General features: G+C 34.8%; 1 protein-coding gene across 1 annotated transcript; it reads right to left on the minus strand.

Annotated features, from left to right (window-relative positions):
- Positions 1-11,730: 11,730 nt before the first annotated feature.
- On the minus strand, positions 11,731-12,738 carry LOC118855054 (olfactory receptor 10AG1-like). Its single transcript, XM_036765182.1, has one exon. It carries the CDS (start codon positions 12,736-12,738, stop codon positions 11,731-11,733), a length of 1,008 nt encoding a protein of 335 aa, XP_036621077.1.
- Positions 12,739-25,557: the final 12,819 nt, after the last annotated feature.

Below are 25,557 nucleotides of genomic sequence, written 5' to 3' on the forward strand. Positions count from 1 at the left end.
GAAAATGAGTAAACAGCATAAAAGGACTCAGACTATAGACTTTGGAGACACAGAGGATGAAAATATATAGCCAGAAGAAATCAACAAAGTCAAAGATCCTACATCAAAAGCCTCCAAGAAAAATATAAATTTTTCTCAGGCCATGGAGGAACTCAAAAAGAATTTGGAAAATCAAGTAAGAGAAATAGAAGAAAAATTAGGAAGAGAAATGAGAGTGATGCAAGAAAATCATAAAAAATGAGTCAACAGTTTGCTAAAGGAAACTCAAAAAATGCTAAAGAAAGTAACACCTTAAAAAGAGAGTAACCCAAATGGCAAGAGAACTCCAAAAAGCCAGAGGAGAATAATGACTTAAAAGGGAGAATTAGCTAAATGGAAAAAGAGGTCCAAAAGATCACTGAAGAAAATAAAGTCTTAAAAATTAGAATGGAGCAAGTGGAAGATAGTAAGTTTATGAGAAATCAAGAAATTATAAAATAGAACCAAAAGAATGAAAAAAATGGAAGACAAAGTGAAATATCTCATTGGAAAAAACCACTGACATGGAGAATAGATCCACGAGAGATAATTTAAAAATTATTGGACTACTCGAAAGCCACGACCACAAAAAGAGCCAAGACATCATCTTTCAAGAAACTTTCAAGGAAAACTTCTCTGACATTTTAGAACCAGAGGATAAAATAGAAACTGAAAGAATCCACCAATTGCCTCTTGAAAAAGATCCCAAAAAGAAAACTCCTATGAATATTGTAGCCAAATATCATAGCTTACAAGTCAAGGAAAAATATTACAAGCAGCCAGAAAGAAACAATTCTAGTATTGTGGAAACACAATAAGGATAATACAAGATTTAGCAGCTTCTATATTAAGGGATCTAAGGGCTTGTAGTATCATATTCCAGAGGTCAAAGGAGCTAGGATTAAAACCAAGCATCACCTACCCAGCAAAACTGAGCATAATACTTCAGTGTGAAACATGGATTTTCAGTGAAATAGAGGAATTTAAAGCATTCTCAATGAAAAAACCAGAGCTCTATAGAAAATTCGACTATCAAATACAAGAATCAAGAAAAGCATGAAAAGGTAAACAGGAAAGAGAAATCATAAAAGACTTACAAAAGTTGAACTGTTTACATTTCTACATGGAAAGATGATATTTGTAACTCATGAGATGTTTTTCAGTTTTTAGGGTAGTTGAATGGAATATACACACATATATGCATATATACCTATACATGTATACACATATGTATACATAGATACACATATATACATACACGTATATACCTATGCATATGTATATATATGTGTATGCATGTATATATTTCTGTGTATATATATGTGTGTGCATATATACACATACATATACACATACATATACACATACACATACACAGACACAGACACATACACAGAGGGCACAGGGTAAGTTCAATATGAAGAGATCATAACTAAAAAAATAAAATTAAGTGATGAGAGAGGAATATATTGGGAGAAGGAGAGAGAGATAGAATGTGGTAAGTTATCACACATAAAAGTTCCAAGAAATTGCTGTTGTAATGGAAGGGAAGAGGGGGTAGGTGAAAGTGAATGAGTGAATGTTGCTCTCATCAGATTTGGTTAAAAACATAAAAAACATACACACTTATTTGGGTATCTTACCCTACATGAAAGTGGAGGGAAAGGGAAAAGAGAGGGGATGATACAGGTGAGGGCAAATTGGAGGAGGACGTAGTCAGAAGCAAACACTTTTGAAAAGGGACAGGGTTAAAGGAGAAAATTGAATAAAGGAGGACAGGATAGGATGGCATGAAATATAGTTGGTTTCTCACAACATGACTATTATGGGCGTGTTTTGCATAATGATACATGTATATCATATATTGAATTACTTGCCTTCTCAAGAGGGTGCATAGGGAGGGAAGAAGGGAGAGAATTGGGAACTCAAAGTTCTAAAAACAAATGTTCAAAAAAATTCTTTTTTCATGCAACTGGGAAATAAGATATACAGGGAATGGGGTATAGAAATCTATATTGTCCTACAATAAAGTAAGGAGAAAGGAACTAAGAGGGGGGAGTGGGATAATAGAAGTGAGGGCAGACTAAGGAAAGGGGCAACCAAGATACATGCCATTTTGCAATGGGAGGGAGGGTAGAGATGGAGAGGAAATTTGTAACTCAAAATCTTGTGGAAATGAATATTGAAAACAAAAAATAAATTTTAAAAAAATAAATAAAAAATAACAATTACAATAGCAAATAAAAAAAGAAATACAGGGGGAAAAAGAAAACAAATCATGAATTCTAATATGGAAAACAGTACATGAAATTTATTCACTCTGAGACACTTGTACCTTCATTACAGGTTATGAGGATGACTGCTAATGCAGTAACATATAAAAAGAGGGAACATATCTTCCAGACCACTTAGCTGAACCCCTGATGTCTTTGAGAGAGTAATCTGAAGCTCAGAGTGGTAAAAATCCACCAAGTTCTACTGGTCTGCAATTCAGCATTCTTTCTATTGCACAAGAGTAGTTCTCTTTCATTATAAGGGAAGTTTCCATTCCATGAATTTTTTTTTATACAGGCCATTTTAAAATTTATGACCAATTCTTGACATATTGAATGATGTAGTAGATGCTTAATAAATGCTTATTGTTTGATTGATAGGGTGGAGAGATTTAAAATGAAAACAAATAAAAAGCTGCAAAAACTTTACTTCCCAAAGCATAACTAAGTCATTCTTTTTTCTTTCATCATATTTCAGATTCTACTATTCTGCCTCCATAATGTTTTCAAACTTGATGTCCTCTTATCTGAATTCTGTTACTCCAGACTGGCCCCTTTCAATGTTCCCTGTTCTCTGTGAAGCTTTCTCTGACCAAACAAAGCCAGTGAACTTACCTCCTAAGAATTCTTAAACACGTAATTTGCACCACAATCTGCTCTCTCTCTGTCTATCTATGTATCTATGTGTCTATGTATCTATATCCTAGACCACCTATTAGGTTCTCAACTCTTTGAAGGTAGTATCTTTATTTTGTATAAAATTAGTCATCAATAATCAATCATTATTTTTCAATAATAAAGTAAAATAGATTCAGTTTGTTTTATAATGCCGGAGGTATTAGGAAGATGTTCTGATCCAAGATATCTCTGACTGTTTAAGGACTGAGCTTCCACTTGCATCATTTTATATTATTAGTTACTAGGTTCATAGGGTCATATAATAGATTTGGAAGAGATCTTACAGGTTACTAGTCAAATCTATTCATATTACAAATAAAGTAACAAAAGTCGATAGAGGTTAAGACTTACCCAAGGTCTCAAAGGCAATAAGATGAAATACTGAGTTTCAAGGCAATAACTTATTCTACCATATTTGACATTTTCTAACCACTTCACAAGCACCTGGCATCTTGATATTCTTGCAATTTGAGTTAATTAATTTTTGTTATCTTACCAAATCAAAAGTTAAGAATGGACCTTTGAAAGAAACAGACATTTACTAAGTAGGTTCTAAGGGGCAGTAAAAAAAAATAAGCTTAGGCAAAGGCCACTGGAAAAAGGTAAAGGTGAATTTCCCTTAAGAGATGTATTGGCAAGTCAGGGAGTCTCAAGGGAGCTTAAGAGACCTTAGAACATAGCAAGAATACATGATACAAGCAGATAATGAAGAATCAATAAAAATATTACATACATTTTATAATTTCAATTAAGAATAACATTTCACTTTAGGTATATTGCCCCTCATGTGTTTCTTCCCTAGTCAGCTTATTCTGCATAATGATCTAAGATAAACTTGCTTCTTTCTGCCTTCCAAACAAAGGCTCATAATTCAGATTCCTCTTCCACTCTCATACTCTCAACTTTCCTGTAAAATTAGACAAGAGTAGGGGCAGTGTCTTGGGGTGGAAAGATCACTGGCCTCAGTGATCAGTATTGAATTTTAGTCCTTTGTCAAAAAATAAATATACTGTATAACCTGAAATGTGTCTTGTTACAGCCTTCTTACTCTGCATCTTTGAAACCTGAGCAATAATATCCACCCTGATGGTCTCATATCAAATGGTAATACATGGATGAAAAGTATTTGAAAAGTGAAAAGCATAAAATTGTTATTATCCTAAAACATCACTTGTTTTCAAGCCTCATATTTAGCCACAGCTCTGGGTGCCATGAAATTGGGACTCACTTTCTCCAACTATAGAGAAGAAAAGTTAAAGGGACTAAGTGGTTTAAAATGTCCATTCTCCTCGTTCATTCTATGTATCAGATTTCTTTTTTTTTATGTAGAACCGTGTGTTGTAAACTAAAAATAAAAATATCAGATTTCTTATATCATAGTCTATGTTATATGATACCATTTCCCTCCAAATTCCAACAATCTTTATTCTTATTCTGACTCATTCTTTTAATTAAATTCTACATTCTAATAAAAAATTATGAATTAAATTTAAGGTTGACATACTTTAAAAATCATATGATCAGTGACATTGGCAGACATAACAATAAGTAAAGCAGCTTTTCCAATAGTTTAATATTCTGCTCATCAGTCTCGCATTTTTAATGAGTATCAGAAAGTGAAATACCATAATTCTAACATGCAATCTGTGTAATCTTTCAATTTTTCCCTCTAAACAATACCTCAAAACATTATCAATGTTAAATATACTGGCAATTGTTTACTTCACCAATTTTTTCTTCTATTTTTCTCCCTCTCTCTGTTACTTTTCTTATCTCTTTCTCTTTCTTCTCCTTTCCCTCTCAATTTCTATTATTTCCTGTCTTCCTCCCACCCTTTCTTTATTGATTCCTTCTCCTGTTACAGTTTTCCACTCTTCTTGGGGGTGCACATATGGAATAAAGGTACATTTTTGAGATAGCTTCCATCAAGTCCTGTCTGAAATTCTTATTGGTCTGAGAGGAAACAAGACATAGGTCACAAAGAATGGAAAGTGGATATTGATTAGTTATTTACAATGAATTTTATACAGAAGGAAACAAATATCACCCAGCTTTTCTAGGGCCAATCTAGAAATTGGCTGAAAACTAAAGATTAGTGTGTTGTTTAGCCATCTATGAGTTAGATCGGCAGTATCACTAACACAAGACTGTGAAAAAAATGATTTCTTTTTCTACTTGGATAGCATATTATACAATAGAAGAAGAAATTCTGCCTTTATTTCTATGGTAGAGTATTTCTTCATTTTTTTTAGATTAGGTACATTTTCCATCCTTCTAAGCAAGACAAGAATAATTTAAATGCTTTTGCATTTTAGATGCTTCTCAATACTTATGGCTTTCTTTAAACAAAAATCTCTTACTATGACTAAATGCAATTTAAGGTAATGTGAACATTAACACAATGGCTATTTATATTCCTAAATAGTTTATATTTTTTTCCAAACATATCCATGCCATTTATATTTGATTATGATGCAATTTTAAAATGTGTACATTCTACCGTAGCAAGGATTTTCTTGCTTGCTTCTTTCCTTCCTTCTTGCCTTCCTTCCTTCCTTCCTTCTTTCCTTCATTCCTTCCTTCCTTTCTTTTTTCCTTCCTTCCTTATTTTTCTCTCTTCCTACCTTGTCCCATTTCTTTCTTTCCCTTTCTCTCTTTTGCTTAGTTTAGGCGACTTCTATCAAATGTTCATGCTTCTTTTTCCTTTGCTAAATCTAAATCTTCATCCCTAAGGATTCTTTCTAGTTACTAAACTTCATGAGTGTGTAATCATATTTACAGATTACCTAGATATAGATATATTCCTCAAGAGAAAGAACCTGGAGTTTTGACAAACATACCTTTCTTGATTGGCATAAAACAATAATCCTCCACTTCTTTTTTTGAAGACCACAGAGGATCTAGTATATACAGACTTAAAGATACAAAATTAACTAAATGCATATGACATTTGATCTTTAAATCTTTTGTCCTGCATGTGAAACAATAAACAGGGACTTATGTTCTTCTAAGAATGCTATTTTATTTAAAGCCCTGAGACCACTTTAAGTAGAAATGATTCCTCCTCTTCTGTGATCTTAAGGGAAAAGGCCTCTCATACACTACTTGTCACTTTTTAATGAGATGCCCAATCTTTTATTTTTGACACCAAGTCCAGCATTCTGAGTATCATTAAAAAGATGATACCCTGGAGAGAGCCCTGGGATTAGAGTTAGGAGACCATGGTTCCAGACTTGTTTGTGCTGATTACTGACTGTAAAATTGGTGGGAAGTAGTTTCACATAACAAATCCCTAGTTTCTTACCCTGCAACATAATGGTGGATGAGATGACTCCTGAAGTCCCTTAAAATGGTTGATCTATGATCATAAATCAAAGGATTACTTATGATACTAAAACTCACCGATTAATGAGGTCCTGGCAAGGAAATAGTTCTGTTAGCAGGAATTTTCCTAAAAAAGTGAGATATGTCCTTGAATAATAGAAGTGCAAAGTCTCATCACATTTGATCATTTAGAAGGAAAAATATCAGGGATATCTTTAACCAAAGCTTTTGTCCTCATATGTGGCAGCTCATTGTGTAGTGCATAAACAGGCATGATGTTTCCCTTTGACCTTTATAGGATGCACAAGTGAATCTATTGTCTAGTAGAGAAGAGGAGAGTTGTGATAAAAGAACTGTAATTAAATTGAGTTAATTCAAATATATTTTTAAACAAAAAATCTTCTTCTCTTTCCCATCCATCCACGAATGGAAAAGGAAAGGAACAAAAAAGAAAAAGAAAAAAAAAGAACTTGTAATAAAATGTGAGAGTCAAATAAAACAAATTCCTATATCTGCTCTGTAATTAATGCCAGTGTATGTGTGTGAAGCTTAATATAGAAACAAATAGAAAACAAAAAAAAAATAAAAATAATAATAAAAAAAACAATCCTTACTCCTGGGCATGAGGTCCCATCACTTCTTGGAAAATAGGAGGATAACAAATGGAAGCAGTGTCAGATTTTATATTCTTGGGTTCAAAGATCATTGCAAATTACAACTGTGTCCATGAAATTGAAAGAAGCAAAATTAAAAGAAACTCCTTGGAAGGAAAGCTATGAAAAATATGGACTATATGCTAAAAAGCAGAGACATTCTCTTGGCAAGAAAGGTTGTTAGAGTCCAAGCTATGTTTTTGATTTTGTTTTTGGATTTTTCTGGTAGCAATGTATGTCTCTGAGAGTTGGACTATAAGGAAAGCTGTGCTGATAATTTTCAAATTCTGAATTTTGTCTATGAGGTTTCAGAGAATTTTAATTTCTGAATTTCTTTCCCCTGGCTTTTTCTTTTCTCTTAGATTCCTGCACATATTTAATGTGTAATTTCATGGAATATAGTGTCCAGTTGATGTTTTTGCAATATTTTTTACATTTTAATAATACCTATAATCCTAAACTAGACCTCTATTCAGATGATTATTAAAACATTATATTTCTATTTTTCCAATTATTTGACTTTGTTTCAGTATTACTTTTTTATGGATTTTATTTTTAATTGACCCATTCTAATTTTCAGAGTATTTACTTCTTAGATAAGGCTTTGTACCATTTGTCTAAGACAAGGGTGGGGAAACCTGCAGCCTTGAGACCCCATGTGTCTCTCTAGGTCCTCAAGTGCAGACCTTTGACTGAATCCAAACTTCACAGAAAAAATCCCTTTAATCAAAAGATTTCTTCTGTAAAACTTGGACTCAGAGAAAAGGCCACATTGAAGTATCTAGAAGACATCAGTTTCCGTTGCCACTCTTTCCTACCTAATGCATTCTGCATCTCATTTCATTTCTTCTAGATACCCTTGTGATAATTGTGTGGAGGACACCTTTCTTCCTGAATCTCTACTTGGATATATTATGGCATAGCTCTTTTACTTTGATTTTTCTTTGGCATATGTATTAGGCCAAAATATTTCATCACAGTATTTGGATATTTCCATGGTTTGCTCATCTAAGCAGTCTTAGTGTCAGGATTTTAATGATATGCTTGAGTCAAGCACTACTCTTTAACCTCTAGATGGTATGTGAAGTAGTTCGCTTTTCCTGAAGATGATTGCCAGGATTAGACCCTTCCTTCTAGGCACTCCAGGGCTGCTCCAGCTCTGGGCTTTAGCTAGGTCCTCCCTCTTTCCTGTGGAAAAGCTGGTCCCATGCACAAGTTTCTGCTTAGAACCTTTCACACACCATGTTGCAAGGCTGAATTACTCTGCTATGGCTAGGCACCTGCCACTGGGAGTTGGGATCACATCAAGCTCTTGGCTTTGCATGGGATCTTTCTTTTCCCACTGGGTTTATATTGACTCCTCCAATTGAGCACTGAAACTTGAACTTGATCTTGAACTTTACAGATGACCTCTCCAAATGTTCTAGTGCATCTTTGCATTGTGGTTTATGGAGGAGTAGATACCGCCAAAGTGTCTGCTTCAGGATTTCTGAAATACTCCAACTTACCTCTTGTGAATCTCAAGTCTTGGTGGAGGATTATACACATGATTTTCCTTTCGTATTTTTTTTTCCTTCATGGCTGCATTAAAACTTCATTTCAATTTTTGTGAGGCACCTGAGCTCCTATAAATCCTAAAATATATTCATTTGTCCACAATCCCTGCACCTACTTTTTTTCCATTTGAAGCCCTTTTGATTTGGTTTGAAAAATGCTAGGCAGAGCAATTCTCAACATTTTTAATGTATTTTGACCTGACTCAGAATCTTTCCATTCCTAGATTTTCATGCATGATCGTGAAATTCATCTATCATTAAAAAGTCTTGTTTTGCTGTTAAATTTCTAAATATTTGCCTCTATAACACACCCTTCCTTATTGTCAACAGAGACAAGAAACTAAAAAAAAAACTAACTGTACTCCTAAAAAAAGCAATTTCATGTCCAAACTTTATGATATTTGTCAATGATTAATCCTCTAAGTATCATATCTCAGAATACTAGTCAACAGAAATTTTTGGATTTTTTCCACAAATCTTTAATAAACATAACTCAGAAAAATAGCACAACTATTTATTAATATTTTCCATGTACATATCAGTAAGTTCAATTAAGAATTATTTTGGAATAATTTAGAATAGCTAGTAGAGTTTATTTTAACTCCAATTTGGGCATGCCATTTTTTCATAAAATGAATCTTGAAGTTTGAAGGTTATTAGAATAGTGCAAAGGAGTGTGAAGGCTAGATTTTTTTAAAGGATGGGCCAGCAATATATTTCTGTCATCTTCAGGCCTCAGTTGAACACTTTGAAGACTATTTTTTTTAATTGACTTTAGGATGATTGAAGAGTGCTGTTCTTGTTGTTGTTGTTGTCATTGTGGACGGTGCTGATGTTTGGCAACAGCAAGTCACAAAGGTTATCCTAAGATGTAATCTATGAATGTACAAAGGAGTTAAAAATTGCTTAAAGAAGTTTTTATGTGGAGTTTTATTAAGTCAGTTCTGAAGAGGGGAGAGCTGGAAAGAATTGTGGCTCCTTCTCATGTTTCTGTGGGTCAACAAAAAACATGACTTGGGTGGACAAAACAAGAATTTTATGGGACTAAGCATTCCTTGCAGCAATCCCCAGCTCCCTTAAAGAGTCTCTGTGTTCTACATGACACACACCTCACCTTCTGGGTTAAGCATTACATCATAGCCACATGAAGCTAGGTTTGGACACTATTAATAAATAATATTGCATCTTCCCACAAAAGTGTAGAAGTATTGGGATCATTTAAAAAAAATGAACCATTGATGTCTAATACATTTACTCTAAGCATCAAGAATAGGTCAAGATAGACTGACTTTACCACAGACACAACTGCCTCTCTGGGTGGTCCTCAATGAAGTGGTAAAAATCTAAAGCATGAGCATGGTGGATGTCTGAATAGCTTATTTTTCTTGTTTAACTATGCTTGACAAATATAAACCATCTCATTCTTGCATATTTCTGGTTTCTGATCTTTGATGAGAATGTGACCCCAACATAACTTTCTCAGAATTATCTTATGTAGCTGTAAGCCTAAGAAACTCCACCCATTTTATCTTCCCCCATCATTTGGGAGAACAGCATCTGTTTATTAAAGGTCTAGCTGCTAGAGTGGAAACCCAGGGTTAATATGCTTCAGTGTTATACCAGCATTGTACATTTACTGATACAGCACAGATGACACAGATATCACAAAGTAACATTGAATTTTTTGTCAAGTCATAGAATAAACACCATGAAAAGAAAAGAAAATCATGTTGACATGAACCTTTTTTTTTTATTATGGGGTGCATGTAAAAGTTATCTATATGTATATATAAATTTATTTTTGGACTAAAAGTGTCACTGAAATTTTATTTTGGTAGTACAGTTAAGGGGGAATACTTAGTTCTTAGAGAGATATAAATTTCAGGCAAAACAGAATCCCTGGTTTTAAGATGCTAAGAATAAAGGTTAGAATAATCACTTTTATAAAATTTGATTAATTGCATAAACCAAGACATCCATTAATAGGAACAAAGCACTTGCTTTGGAGAAGGGAATACTTTAGGTCTGGTAGATAAAATGACAAAAATCAAAAATTTTCTGCCCTCAAGGAGCTTACATTCTGTTGGGGAGATACAATGTACACAATAAGAAGAAAAAAGTTAATTTGAGGAAGGTGAGATAACTCACAAACAATATGGAATATTGTTTCAACAATCTGGCTAGCAGGTGTTCTGGGGGTGAAAGATCAACACAAGCTCAACAACAAGCATGCTACCAGCTGCATATGCCCAGGGTCTTTTGATCTGCTTTACTAAGGAAAGCAACATTAAAGCGTTAACAAGCTTACTTTAATTCAGCATACAAATACCATTCAATTAGTTCAGGGGAAAAGCCAGCACCCTGAACTTTGGAGCAAATACAAACAAATTACAAACATTGACAGACAGACCAAATGCAATTCATAGTTATCGACATCAAAGTTCAGCCTGGGAACTCATAACAAGGGCTGGCCCAGAGGCATGCATGCCACCATGGCTGTGGGTAAGAGCTCTGAAAAACAGAAAGCCAACCCCTGGTTTTATATCTTTTTCAAGGTCAAGGGTGACACATGAGACTCACCACATGACCTAAAATCACCCCAAAGAGGTGACTTAAACCCACTTGGTCTAAAAGCCTCCCAAACATGTCACTGAAACTCATCTGTAAACTAGGCCCTCCCCTGAGGCAAGGAGGTCACCAAGGACTCCCAGTCTAATCAAGGAAACAAAGGCCAAACTCTTCAAGGGCACTTGATTGAACTGAGTGCTAAAAGCCCATTTTGTTTGCCAACGGGTGTGGACATCTGGAGAGAGGTGTTATCTGAGTCAAGAACCAAAGGAAAATAAAAATCCTAAGATACAGAGTTAAGAACAAAACACATTCCCAATATCATGGCTTCTTAGAAGGAGAAGAAAAGCTATTTGAGGAGAGTCCTGGGTCTGGAAATTTCACATAAGAAGAATAGTAAATTCTCATTTATCTTTAGATAGTATATCCTGGCACTTCAGCTTTACATTGCACATAAATATTACTGGATCTTATTCTGAAATATTGAGATAATTGCATTAGTTCATCAAATTAGTCCGTGCTTATGACAGTCAATTTGGAACATTATTCAATACTCACTAAATTCATTCCTTGCTGCTATGTAAGTATAGTGAATATCAGGTTGAAAAGAGAAACGTTATTTTTAAGATTTGATATTATTACTTAGAAATAATAAAAATTTCAGGTAGGAAGAAGGAAATTTCTATAGAAAGTGAGACTGCAAGGTAAAACATGAAACCAGGCTTTATTTTCTCTTCTTCTTATCCACTTCGATAAAATTTTCTTCAATGTAGCAATGATGTCCTTGTTCCTCAGGCCATATATCAATGGGTTAAACATTGGGGTCACAATGGTATAGAAAAGTGAGAGCACTTTGTCTATTCCTGGGGAGTGTATGGACTTAGGTCTTAAATATGTTATGATAGCAGAACCAAAGAATAAGGCCACAACAATGAGGTGGGATGAGCATGTGGAAAAAGCTTTGGATCTCCCCATGCCCATAGGCAGATTCAGAATGGTGGCAATGATCTTGACATAGGACCAAATTATCAACAGAAAAGGTACTGTAACAAACAGCAAAGCCACAGCATAGACAAATAATTCATTTATAGAGGTGTCCCCACAGGCCACTTTCAGTAATGGAGGAATGTCACAGAAAACATGATTGAGTTTGTTAGAACCACAAAAAGGCAGAGAGAAAATCTGATATGTCTGCCCTATCTGTACTGGGATCCCACATATCCAGGATACAACCACCAGCTGGACACATACTTTTTGGTTCATTATGACATGATAGTAAAGAGGCTTACAAATGGCCACATAGCGATCATATGCCATAGTAGCCAAGAGGAAGCATTCAGTGGCTCCCAGAATAAGAAAAAAGCAAAGTTGTACAGCACAGGCCACTAAAGAAATGTTTCTGTTCTGAGTCCACAAGTTCATCAACATTCTGGGAAGAATAACCGATGTGTAACAGATTTCCAAAAAGGAAAAATTCCCTAGGAAAAAATACATGGGTGTATGGAGAGCTGGATCAATCTTGGTTATGACAATGATGAGGCCATTTCCTATCAGAATACTCATGTAGATGACTGTGAAAATCCCAAACAGAAAGCCTTGGAAGTTAGGTAGGTCATAAAATCCCTGGATAACAAATTCTTCCACAATAGTGAGATTTCCTTCTTCCATTTTCTCTGTTTTTCTCTTTTGGAAAAAGTGAATACTGATAGGATGAGTTACTTCACTCCTTCAAACTTAAAACCCCCTCTAAAAGGAGTATTTTGAATTAGATATATACAAGGTCACTTTAATTTCTAGTATCTGTTCTAGGTTCTAATGTATTTTCAATTCAAAAATTCAATAAACATTTATTAGATTACCATATTATACAGCTCAATAAAATTATTATAAAGTTTCTAAGATGAACAATGCTTCAGAATTCCATTATTCTTATTTTGTTTTGCAGGTTTCAAGAACTCATTACAGCTCCTGAATTAAAAAAAAAACACAACATTTTGAAATATTTCAAATGAAAAGTGGAGAAAAAACTCAGCCTCTGTTGAAAACTGGACATAACACTACATAGAAAAAACCTTCAAAATATCCCAATTTAACATACTGTTCTGTATTTCAAGGTCGTACAAAATATTTTTAGGACTGGAAGGGACCTGCAATATCTCATCTCCTAATTCCCAAAGGAGAATGATAAAAGAACTGTGGCCAGTGTTTCTAACACCAGATAACATTCTCATTTCATCATATCATTCTTTCCACTGTTATAGTTATAGACTGTCAGAAAAAGGAGTTACTTATTCCTTATGGGATTGGAAAAATGTAAATGAATTTACTTAACTAGCTACAGTTCACTTCTCCCTTGCACATAGCTGTTTTCATCTTTTAACATTCTTTCCACCCTTGATTAGCATAGCCAAGACTCTTCTCCATCAGTAAGAAAACTACTCTATTTTTAATAGAACAAAGTTCAAATGCTTACTGTTCTTATAAAATCTTTAGTTTACATGAATTTCTAGAGCATTGATTGTACCAACTACTTAACATATAAGTCTAATGTATAACCCCCCTTTTATTATAATATAGCTATCTGATAGAAAAAGATCTTCTATATCTCTTTATCTACTTTGCATATAAGCACTCAAATTTATCTTGATTATTACTGCCTAGAACTGGTAGTCTCGGTGATATAATCTTAGGGTTTTATAAGAAACCACCTAATACAAAATAACTCCCTGACAGGATAATGCCTCTAATTCCACCATTAGAAATCACTTTTTTGGGGGGGGGCAGGGGTTAGGATTTATCTCCTTTTGACTTCCCTTGTTATCTACAAGGAAGGACAGATCCAATTGGGTTATCATTGAATAAAGTGTTAAGAGAAGTGACCAAAAGAAATATGTCACAGGTGGTGCAGTTGTGGGGTGCTGGATGAAAGTCTGTGAAGGCACGATAATTTGGGTGATGTGAGTACTGGAAATGAAAGTGAGAAGCAATAATAAACATAGTACCAACATCAATAATTCATAGAAATTTGATCTTCCTAATGTAATTTCTGAGAGTTAATCTTATCTATTTATGGATATCACAACATTCAGTCTCCATTCTTCATTTTGAAATAATTTCCCTGCTTTATTTCCTACTTCAAATTTTATTTTCTTGATATTAAATTGTCTGGACTTCCCTAGGGGAAGAAGTTTTGAATATTGTGTTGCAAGGAGCAAGGGGTTGGCAATCAAGGGACATAATTGAAGTTTTTGCTGTCACTTAGAAGCATAATGATGTGAAATTTTAAGGTCACTATATCTTAGGTCCTTCGTCTAAAAAATGGGAAAAATAAACCTAAACTGACTTGCTCTACACAAATGAAACACTGAAAAATACTTTGAAAATATAAATTTAAACTATCTCAAACATGCATGTTTCTATCCTTAACTAAAATCTTATATATCATTTATTAACTCTGAAGTCGCTTCCAAAGATGACATTCTATGAAACATCTCTTAACGTCCTTTCTAGCTCTGATCTTTTATTGTCTAAGCTTCCAACATTTTCTAACAATCTAAGATATACTTGTGGAGTTAAGGTAGAAAAAACTCTTTAATGCAATTTAGAAAGTAGCCAAAGAATGAGGTCAGTGGTATTCCTCTCCTTTCCCTTCCCTCATGAGAAAAAAAAAATTATAAAACAAACAAACAAACAAAAAAACAACAGCAAAAAACTTACTTAATGCTTTGTGATTCTTTGGCCAAATTTGAGTTAATGGTTATCATGAAATTCAAATTCCATATGACACATAGATTCAAGAAAAACTTTTTAAACAACAAAAATATGAAATGCTCAGATTAATCACTGCCACATCTAACAAAGAATCTCTTTTCTATACCTCTGTTGGGTTTTACCCAAGATTCCCATTTCTCTCTCTGTGATGAACACATTTTCACATACCAAGGGAAGTTGACCACTAATGCCTATATTTTTTTTAAATAAAATAAAATTAAAAGGAATCTTTGCCTTCATTTTTAGAGTTTTCAAGTATAAGTGTACATTTGCTGTAAGCTCTACAGGCCAAGTCTCAAGGCTCTGATTCTCCTCATAAATAAGCTCAAAAGAAGTTAGTTAAACTTTGAATTGGATTGTGTTGACAAAAATGCACAAAATTACCATGAAAAATGTGGTTCTGCTTCTGTTGACTCAGAAAACTAATATGTTTGAATAAGGAAATATTCACGTGTTTTCAAAATAACTTTACACATTATTTTTTGAAAGCATATTATCATCTCATTTCACATTTTTTTTAAAGAAAGTGCATACCTTTTTATATCTTCCACTATTATTTACAACTTTTTCTATCCTATATGATTGCTATGAATTCCTGTAATAATATTAGCACAACAGTCTGTTATATGACAAGGATTTTCAGCTTTTGCAAGTTTTCTCCTGGACATGACCCTGTAGGATATAATTATGATTCAAAGTTGAATACTCCTAATGTTGCCAAGTAAAACTAGGACTTTTAGGACCAGGAGCTTCCAAATCATGGTATTATAAAATGTTGCCATTCTCTTTGATAAATTGTAATTCATTAATAGGAACATACATCTTAAAGCTTACCTCAAGGAGCTAAGATGAGATGCAAGCTTTGAATTTCACTGGGGAAAAAAAGACAGGAAAATAAGTCAAGCTTACCTTTCTCAAAAAACATTAAATGATATTCATCTGTTTTTCTTCAATGAGTATTTTTAAACTATGTACACACTATGCAAAAATAATCAGTATTTACATAGTGCTTTAAAATTAGCTTAGGAAAGAATCTGAAATACATAATTTCATTTAAATCTAAGATCAGCCAAGTGAGAGAGGTTTGAAGGTTATTATCATTCCCTTTTTATAGAAGAAACAGAGTTTCAAGCAGCTTACTTTATTGTTCATAATTGCATAGCTAATATGAGATGATGAATTGAAAGTGAGATTTCTCTTTATTCCAACTACAAAACTCATCCCACTGCAGTTTGCAGACTCTCAATCAAGGATTAAAAATGTCAGTCTCCCACCACAAGCCATGCCAGACAAACCACTATAACTTTTAAAAATTATTCAGTGTTTTTAAAGAAATCACAAATGATTAAATAGGTAGAATTACTGTTCTCTACTCTTTTGGGAAAGCTGCTCTCCCAGGCACCTTTTCAATTCTTAATTAGAGGTCAAGTCTTCTAATTGCAAGTCCAAGGCTCCATATATTGTTAATAAGGATATGTATTATAATAAAAAGAGTCTTGGGTTTTGAGTAAGGATGCATCATTACCATCCTAGGCACTGTCACTTTCCAAGTACTTCCCATTTGGCAAATGACTGAATGTACATCAGTCTCAATTTCCTCATCAACACAATGAAAACAGTTCTTGCTGAACTTGTGCCATAGGTTTCTAGTATGATAAGCACTTTGTGAATAGAAAAGTCTGTTCATTTTAGTGCAGATTTATGAGAATACTGATGTTCAGTATTCAACATCAATTCTTTGGAATGAAAACTCAGATTGTCTTGTACCAACTGTTTTTTTTTCTCTTTTTTCTGCTCTCTGTAGGATCTCCATTTTGAAAAGAATCTGAATACAATATTACAAGAAATTATTAAGAAAATGTTGCCCCAAATTTCTAGAACAGGAAAGTTAAGTAGAAATAGAAAGAATTCACTGATCATCATCTCAAAGAGATACTAGGAAGAAAATGTATAGGAATGTTATAGCTGTTTCAAAATTCCCAGATTAAAGAGAAAGTATTGCAATCCAAAAAACATGCAGAAAACAGCCAGGACTTCACAAGATCTAGCAGCTTCTAAAAACATCATAAGTCTCTGATCATTAAATTTTAAAGTGCAAAACAGCTGAGACTGTGTCCAAAAATAACTTACCAAGCAGAGTAGAAATCCTCAAAAAAAATGGGCATGTGAAAAACTGAAAGATGTTCAGGTATTTGCAACAAAAAGGCCAGAATTCAATAGAAAATTTCATATAAAAAGATATGATGTGATTTGGGGTTGCTGGGCACCTCAAAATGTAAGGGTACAGGGTGACTCTAACTGGAAAGCATTCATTCAAGCACTCAAGCCTTCATTTAGTCTAGGAAGGAAGATTTATTGTAATGTCAATAGGATCTGGTAAAATTCCTACTCAATTCTGTGAATTTAAAAGGATCAGTGAAACTATCTTAATGTGACTAAGGAATGATTAGTGACCTGAAGTGGGCCAGGTGTAGACAATGTAAGGATTTAAGTGGTTGGAGGGCCACGGTTAAAGGGCCATTAAAAGGATTATAGATTATCTAGGTGGGCTGGGCTGGGCCAGATGTCTAGGGCAAATGCCAGTGATCTGGGCTGTGTGGGAAAGTTCAAGGCCTGGGATGCTTTTAGAAACATAGTCTTTTCCTTTTAGGAGTCCAAGTCCCACCATCCATCATATCCAGAAGAAATATAAAGAAAACATTAAGACTAATTATAAGGCACTCATTAAAGTCAAACTGTTAACTTAAGGTTGCTTTAAAGAAGGGTTGGGGCTGAGTTGTGTATGAGGGTGATTCTTAAAAAAAAAAAAATTGGAAAGCAAAATGTAAACAGGAGCAATTATCTCATGAAAACAAGGGGTGAAAGGAAGAACTAATATATAGTAAGTAGATGGAGTAGAGTCCTGTTAATACTGGAAACTTACTCTCATCTGGGTTGAAGAAGAAACACATCTGAAGAGTTTTATAAGTCTTGTGCACTTCTAGAGAGGCAAGAAAACTGGGGAATAGAGTGGGGGACAGACTTTTAGAAAGATTTGGTGGGTAAGATAAGGAAAAAGAGGGCAAGGGGAGATATAAGCTACCTGGGATAGGGTGAAAAGAGAGGCTGAAAAGGAAAATAGTGAGTAAAAATAACTGGGTGTAGGTCAGTGTCTTGCCCCACTAACCAGGATGGGGTCAAAGTGGGTGCATGACTCTGATATAAAGAAAAAAAAATGCAAGAGGGTTGGAACAGCATATTCCTTATCAGACTTACCAGGAGCAAACAATTTGTGGATAAACAAGAGATAGAGGACAGAGTTGGATGTAGAATGGATAATTTTGATCACGTGAAATTAGAAAGTTTTCTGAAAATGTAACAAATATGGCTGGGATTGGAGGGAGGGCTGAGGATTGGTAGGAAATTTTTGAATGATTTATCAGGTAAGAGTCTAGTTTCTAAAATGTGTGAAGAAGTTTGTCGTATCTGTAAGAGTGTGGGTAAAAAAATGTTTTGTCAAAATGCAACACCCATTCCTATTAAAAACACTAGAAAGCACAGGAATAAACAGAATATTCCTTAAAATTATAAGTAGCATCTACCTAAAACCATCAGCAAGCATTATACATAATGGGGATAAGCTATTTGCATTCCCAGTAAGATCAGGGGTGAAACAAGGATGTCCATTATCACCCCTGTTATTCAATTTGATACTAGAAACATTAGCTTTAACAATAAGAGAAGAAAAAGAAATTGAAGGAATTAGAATAGGCAAAGAAAAAACTAAGTTATCACTCTTTGAAGATGATGTGATGACTTACTTAAAAAATCCTAAAAAAATAAAAAAAAAACTACTTGAAATAAATAAAAAAAAACTTTAGCAAAGTTGCAGAATATGAAATAAAACCCCATAAATACTCGGCATTCCTATATATCACTAAGAAAGCCTGACAGCAAAAGATAGAAAGAGAAATTCCATCTAAAGTTATGGTAGACACCATAAAGTATTTGGGAGTCTACCTGCCAAAACAAACCCAAGGCCTATATGACAATTACAAAACACTTTTCACACAAAGAAAGTCAGATCTAAATAAATGGAAAAACATCAGCTGCTCGTGATTAGACTGAGCTAATATATTAAAAATGACAATTTTACCTAAATTAATTTACTTATTCAGTCCCATACCAATCAAACTACTAAAACTTATGTTATAGAACTGTAAAAAACAATAACAGAATTCATCTGGAAGAATAAAATGTCCAGAATATCAAGAGAATTAATGAAAAGAAATGCTAGGATAGATTGCCTAGCCATACCAGATATTAAACTGTATTATAAAGCAGCAGTCATCACAACTACTTGGCACTGGCTAGGAAACAGAGTGGTGGATCAGTGGAATAGGTTAGGTACACAAGAAACAATAGTCAATGACTATAGCAATCTACTCTTTAGTAAACCCAAAGAACCCAGCTTCTGGGTAAAGAATTCACTATTTCACAAAAACTGCTAGGAAAACTGGAAAATAGTATGGCAGAAACTGGGTATAGACCAATATCTTACACCATATACCAAAATAAAGTCAAAATGGGTTCATGATTTAGAAATAAAGGCTGATAGTATAAGCAATTGGGGAGAGCAGGGAATAGTTTACCTGTCAGATTTATGGGAGGGGGAAGAATTCATTCCTCTATAAGAGGCAGAGAGCATTACAAAATGCAAAATGGATAATTTTGACTATGGTAAATTGAAAAGTTTTTTTATATAAATAACGCCAATTCAACAAAGATTAGGAGGGAAGAAGAAAATCGGGAAAAAAATCTTTACAACCATTTTCTCTGATAAAGGCCTCATATCTAAAATAAACAGGGAACTGAGCCAAATTATAGGAGTGCAAGTCATTTTCCAATTGAGAAATGATCAAAGGATATGAATGGCCATTTTTCAGAGGAAGAAATTAAAAATATCTATAGTCATATGAAGAAATGCTCTAAATTGCTGTTGTTTAGAGAAATGCGAATCAAAACAACTCTTAGGTACCGCAACTCTCCTGTCAGACTGGCTAACTTGAGAAAAGAGGAAAATGATAAATGCTGAAGAGTAGGTGGGACAATTGAAACATTGCTCCATTGTTGGTAGAGTTGTGAACTGATCCAGTCATCCTGAAGAGCAAGTTGGAACTATGCCCAAAGGGCTATAAAAATGTGCATACACTTTCACCCAGCAATACCAGTTCTAGGTCTATATCCCTGTGTTGGTAAGCAAAATGGGTTCCTTAGCACTTAGTTCAAGAAGTGCCCTTGAAGAGTTGTTTTGTTTCCTTTGAGTAATTCAGTGTATTTCACTGAGCCTTACTAGGTGCTAAGCCCCAGGCCCAAACCCCTCTTAGGTGTAAAACCTATGTGGGCGTGGATTGGTAACTAAGGTGGAGTCCAAGGTAGGGCTAACTCAGGGGAGGGCCTAGTTTACAAATGAGTTTGAGTGATAGGTTCGGGACATCAGAGGCTTAGACCACATGTGTTTAAGTTGCCTCTTTGTGACAATTTTAGGTCACGTGGATGAGTCGCATGTGTGACTCACCCCTGACACTGAAAAAGATATAAAACCAGGGGTTGGCCTTTTATTCCTTGGAGCTCTTACCCACAGCTGTGGTGGCACGCGTGACTCTGGGTCAGCCCTTGTTCTGAGCTCCTGGGCTGAACCTAGATGTTGGTAACTATGAATCTGTATTTGGTCTATCTGTTGATGTTTGTAATTTGTTTGTAATTTGCTCTGAAGTTCAGTGTGCTGGTCTCTTCCCTTGAACTAAGTGAATGATATTTGTATGCTGAATTAAAGTAAGCTTGTCAATCCCTTCACCTTGCTTTCCTTAGTTAAGCAGATCAAAAGAACCTGTGCTGTTGGCAGCTTTCTGGGTGCCGGCTGTGGGTGGATCTTACACCCCCACCGAAGCTGCTAGCTGGATTGTTGAAACAATCCCAAAGAGATCATATAAGTGGAAAATGAACCTGGATGTACAAAAATATTTATAGCAGATCTTTTTGTAGTGGCTAAGAACTGCGAATCAAGGGGATACCCATCAATTGGGGCATAGCTAAACAAATTGTGGTACATGAATGTAATGGAATACTATTGTGCAATAAGAAATGATGAACAGACAGACTTCATTAAAACCTGGAAAGACTTATATGAACTGATGCTGAATGACAGGAGCAGAACCAAGAGATCATCATCACAATGTCAGAAATATGGCATCTGTAAGGACCAACTTCGATAGTCTTAACTCCTCTCATCAATACAAGGTTCAAAGACAGCTCCAAAAGACTTACAACATAAAAAGGTATGTGCATCCTGAGACAGAACTATGGAGTCTGAATGCAGATTGAGGCAAAGTATTTGCTCTCTTTTTTTCCCCTTCTTTATTGGTTTCATTTCTCCTTTCTCATTCATCATTCCATTTCTTATAATTCTTTACAACTGGACTATTATGTAAATAATTTCAATGTGAAGGTAAATGTAGAACCTACACCAGATTATGTGGTGTCTCTGGGGGAGGGGGGAGGAGAGGGAGGGAGAAAAAATTCAAACCCATAAACCTGTGAAACTGAATGTTTAAACTGAAAATTAAAAAAATAAATTTATAAAAAAAGTTGTCTGAGGCTTTCAGCAGTGTCTGACCCCTTGTAACCCATTGAAGTTTTCTTGGCAAAGACACTGGAGTGGTTTACCGCTTCCTGATGCAGTTCATTTTACAGATGAGGAAACTGAGGCAAACAGGGTGAAGTGACTTGTCCCCAGTCATAGAGCTTGTCTGAGGCTATCTGAAGTCACTGACTCCAGGCCAGTGCTCTAAACACTCCACCACCAAGATGCCCCTTGATCAGTCAGCTTATTTTTCCCCAGTCTCATTTCTTGAGGCATAAGGTGGTAAAATGACTTGTCCAAGGCCATTTAATTTAAACATTCCCTAGCAGTTTTTTCACAGGTAGAGCTAGAACAAGGATCTCCCTTCTCATTCTCTCATTGTCTCCACTGGACAAAATTGTTCTTCCTGGATTTGTATTGTGTGTGTGCACATGTGCCTGTGTGTGTGTGTGTGTGTGTGTGAGAGAGAGAGAGAGAGAAAGAGAGAGAGTGAGAGAGAGAGAGAGAGTTTGTATATGTATATAGGTGCATACACATACTCATAGGTAAGTTAAGAAATAGCGAATCAAAAATAAAAATGTGGCCAGCCCAATGTGAGACCAAAATAAAAAATTTTTTTTAGTATATCTTTCTACTTATCCATCTAGATTTTCACACACCCTTTCATTCTCACCTTTCCCTTTCCCACATTTCTGGTTTCTTCAATGGATTTGTGGACTCAGTGGTCCTAACATATACCTACAGATTTATGATTGATTATCATAGATTTACATCTTAAAGATTTATCAGCCATCTAGTCTAGTCCCTCATTTAATAGAAAAAGAGAGGTTAAATGAGCTGTTCAAGATTATACTGATATTAAACAGGAATTTTGTGATTCTGACATGGCTCCTCCTTGTCCATCTTTTACTACACTACGTCTTATCTTCAAATGCAATGAACTGCAAAATGGAAATACTTCTGTTTGAAATTATGGTCTAAACTAAATAGACTATTAGCCAGTCGTTCAAATCTTTCCATAAACTTACTCTCACGAACTCTCATTTTCCATCCCAATTGTAACAGCTAGTACCAGTTTCAACCAAAACTGTATATTCCTTATACTCTCACAATATGTATTTTTGTCTCCATACCTCTGCGCTCACCATACTCTTTGCCTCTGTGACCTTGTTCTGCTATTCTAATTGTAGAAATGGTAAATTTTCCTTAAACATCAAACAAATCTCTCAATTTTCAAACCATTCCTTGACCATTCTCTGTTCATTGTCCACCCTCTCCTCTCAAAGCTGTAAGACATTTGTAAGACACATCTGGCTCTCATGTTTTTAGTACTAGTAATGATCTTTGTTTGCAGATGTCCACCTCCCTGATGTGAACTACGAACCCTCAGATGTCAGCAAATGTTTTTGTTATAGCTTTAGTCTTTCTACATGTTGAAAGAAGACACACACACTGAGTAAAATAGATATTAAGAAGGAGAAAGAGAAATGTCCTTGAAACTTTCAGGTCACTACACCTACTGAGTTAGTCTGTCCTACTTTTAGGAAATTTTAATTATTCAGATGATCTGCCTGAGATTAAGCCTAAATTTCCTTCTTTGGAATTTCCACCCCACTACTCCTGGTATTATACTCTCCTACTCAACATAGTCATGATTCTCCCTTTCCCATCCATATTTCCTTTCAGGATTTATTACATCCCTCATACTTGTCCATTCTGGTGGGATTGTAGTCTTTTAATAGAGTAATGTATCTCAATCAAAAAAACTATTGCTTTATTATCAAAAGTTTAAGTTGATTTCAGGCTTGTGTTTGTTTAGGTTTTATAATCTCATATTGCTCTGAACATTTTTTTGAAAAGAAAGTTCTAAAATAATTATCATTTTTAGAATACAATCTCAATAATGATAATTAAGTGTCAAAAAGTGTGATTACTCCTTTTTTAATTAAATGACAAATTTTAGTGCCTGGTCTGGAACTTTGATTGCGTAGTTACAAGGAGCTTCAGACATATAAAACACCACCACTGGTACATCTTCAGGCATCTTTTGCAATTCATAACTTCAGATAATTCCTTAGGAATAGAGAGTTAACTCACCTTCTTTGGCCCATTTTTGCTCAGCTAGCATGTTTCACAGGCAGAATGTGAACCCATTTTGTACTTATTCCTAATCTAGCATTACATAGACCATATTACCATTCTTCTCTATGACTCTTTACTAATTCCAGGATTTCTTTTTCCTTTGACTTTTGCAAGACACATAACTTGGCTCATCTCCAATGTCACCTCCCAACAGTTTTCTTAAATGAAGCCACAGTTGCAGCTGAATCACTCTGTTTATTATTCTCTGAAGATAATATATGCAATCCTGCCTTCATGCCTTTGTACATTGCATTTTCCCCAATGTGTGATGCCTTTTCTTTTGATCCCTAAGTCTAGCCCTTCATGCATAGCTTTCTCAAGTTGTGTTTTTGCTGACCATCCTACTCTCCCCCACATACACACATTCTTCATTCCTCTCAACTTCTTATAGTATATGCCAATGGACCTTTAATAATAGTTACATGTTATTAGGCTTGGTGTTTGTATGTACCTGTGTCATCTTTCCATGTGTACTGAAATCTCTTATGGGAAGAGATTCTGTGTGATACTTCCTAATATTCATGGGTATTAGATTCCATTTACAAAAATGGTCACCAAAAGGTGAATGATGATGATGAAGATGATGAAAGTAACCTGAGATAAGCCCTCCCTCTCCCTTTTTTTGGCAGTTCCGTTCTTATTTGTCTTTTGGGGAACTTATGAAAGGAATATTCTAGTTTCCAGTCAATAGACCAGGAAAAAAAGTCTGGAGGAGGCAAATGGCAGACATATGTACTCACCAGAACATAGACTCTCCTGGATGTTTCAGTTCTTTGATCTATACTATAAAGGGTATATGTCATGACATACTAATATCATGATTAGATCCCTTCCTAATGATCAATTTCAGAATTAATCCACTGGTATTCATTATTAACAGAAAATCACAGTCTTTTTCATTGACTAGAAAAGGAAGATGTGGTTCTCTCCATTTTGCAGCAAATCTGAGAGTCAGAGACATGCCCTCTTACTCTATCTGAAACCCATGTATATCACTTATGATGAAGATCTTACATTTGCCTCTATGTCCTTTGGGACCTAGGCCCCAGAAACTCTCTACTGACCCTACAAGTGTCATCTCTAAACATGCAACTTTAAAAAAAATGCCTCTGCTATGTCACTTTTAGATAATGGAATTTTCTAGAAATTAAATTGGTCTTACAGTTAGAATTTTTTTTCTGCCTCAACAAATATTAACATAGACTTTCCATACAATTATAAAATGCCTAATTAGGTACAATTTGTCACGTAATAGAGTAATTTACCCTCAGAGATCTTGCAATATGATTTGGCCAACATCACCTTAATGCTTATTGAGAGAACTTAATAAATACTTCTTGACTTCACCTTGCATAGGACAGTCAAGACATTTTAAAAAGGGCAGAATAAGAATATTTTTAATTCTTTGTTAGGTTTTTAGGCATATGGAAATTCAAATGTACACTATACATTATCACTTTGATCTTTATTCAGCTCCAAAAAAGATCAAATTTAACTTACCCTAACAATTAAGTAGACATACAACTTGAGATAGGATATTGTTTCACAAATGTACATTATTCTTTTCCAAATGGATACAATATTCTGATGGACTGAATGCAAATCCATTTAAAAGCGGTATTAGATTCAAAGCAGCATTTTATCATGATTTTTTTCTCATTCAGCAAATATTGGTGGTGTAAGTATTAAATTGGGGTTTGGAAAGTAATGGATTCTTACTGAAAAAGAATTTTGATTGAGAATTCCTGCTTGGGAAATCTTCCTTGCCTTGATGAAATGATCATATGGAAGATAATTTGGCCTTTTTTATTGCTTTGCAGTCATCATTGGAAACATCCATTAATTCCTGTAGCATATTATAACTTCAACAACAATATTTCTGAACATATCTGTACATCCATGAATATGCATGTATGTATATGTATATGTATATATGTATATACACATATGTA

This window comes from Trichosurus vulpecula, chromosome 6, assembly GCF_011100635.1.
Source record: "Trichosurus vulpecula isolate mTriVul1 chromosome 6, mTriVul1.pri, whole genome shotgun sequence".
NCBI lineage: Eukaryota > Metazoa > Chordata > Mammalia > Diprotodontia > Phalangeridae > Trichosurus > Trichosurus vulpecula.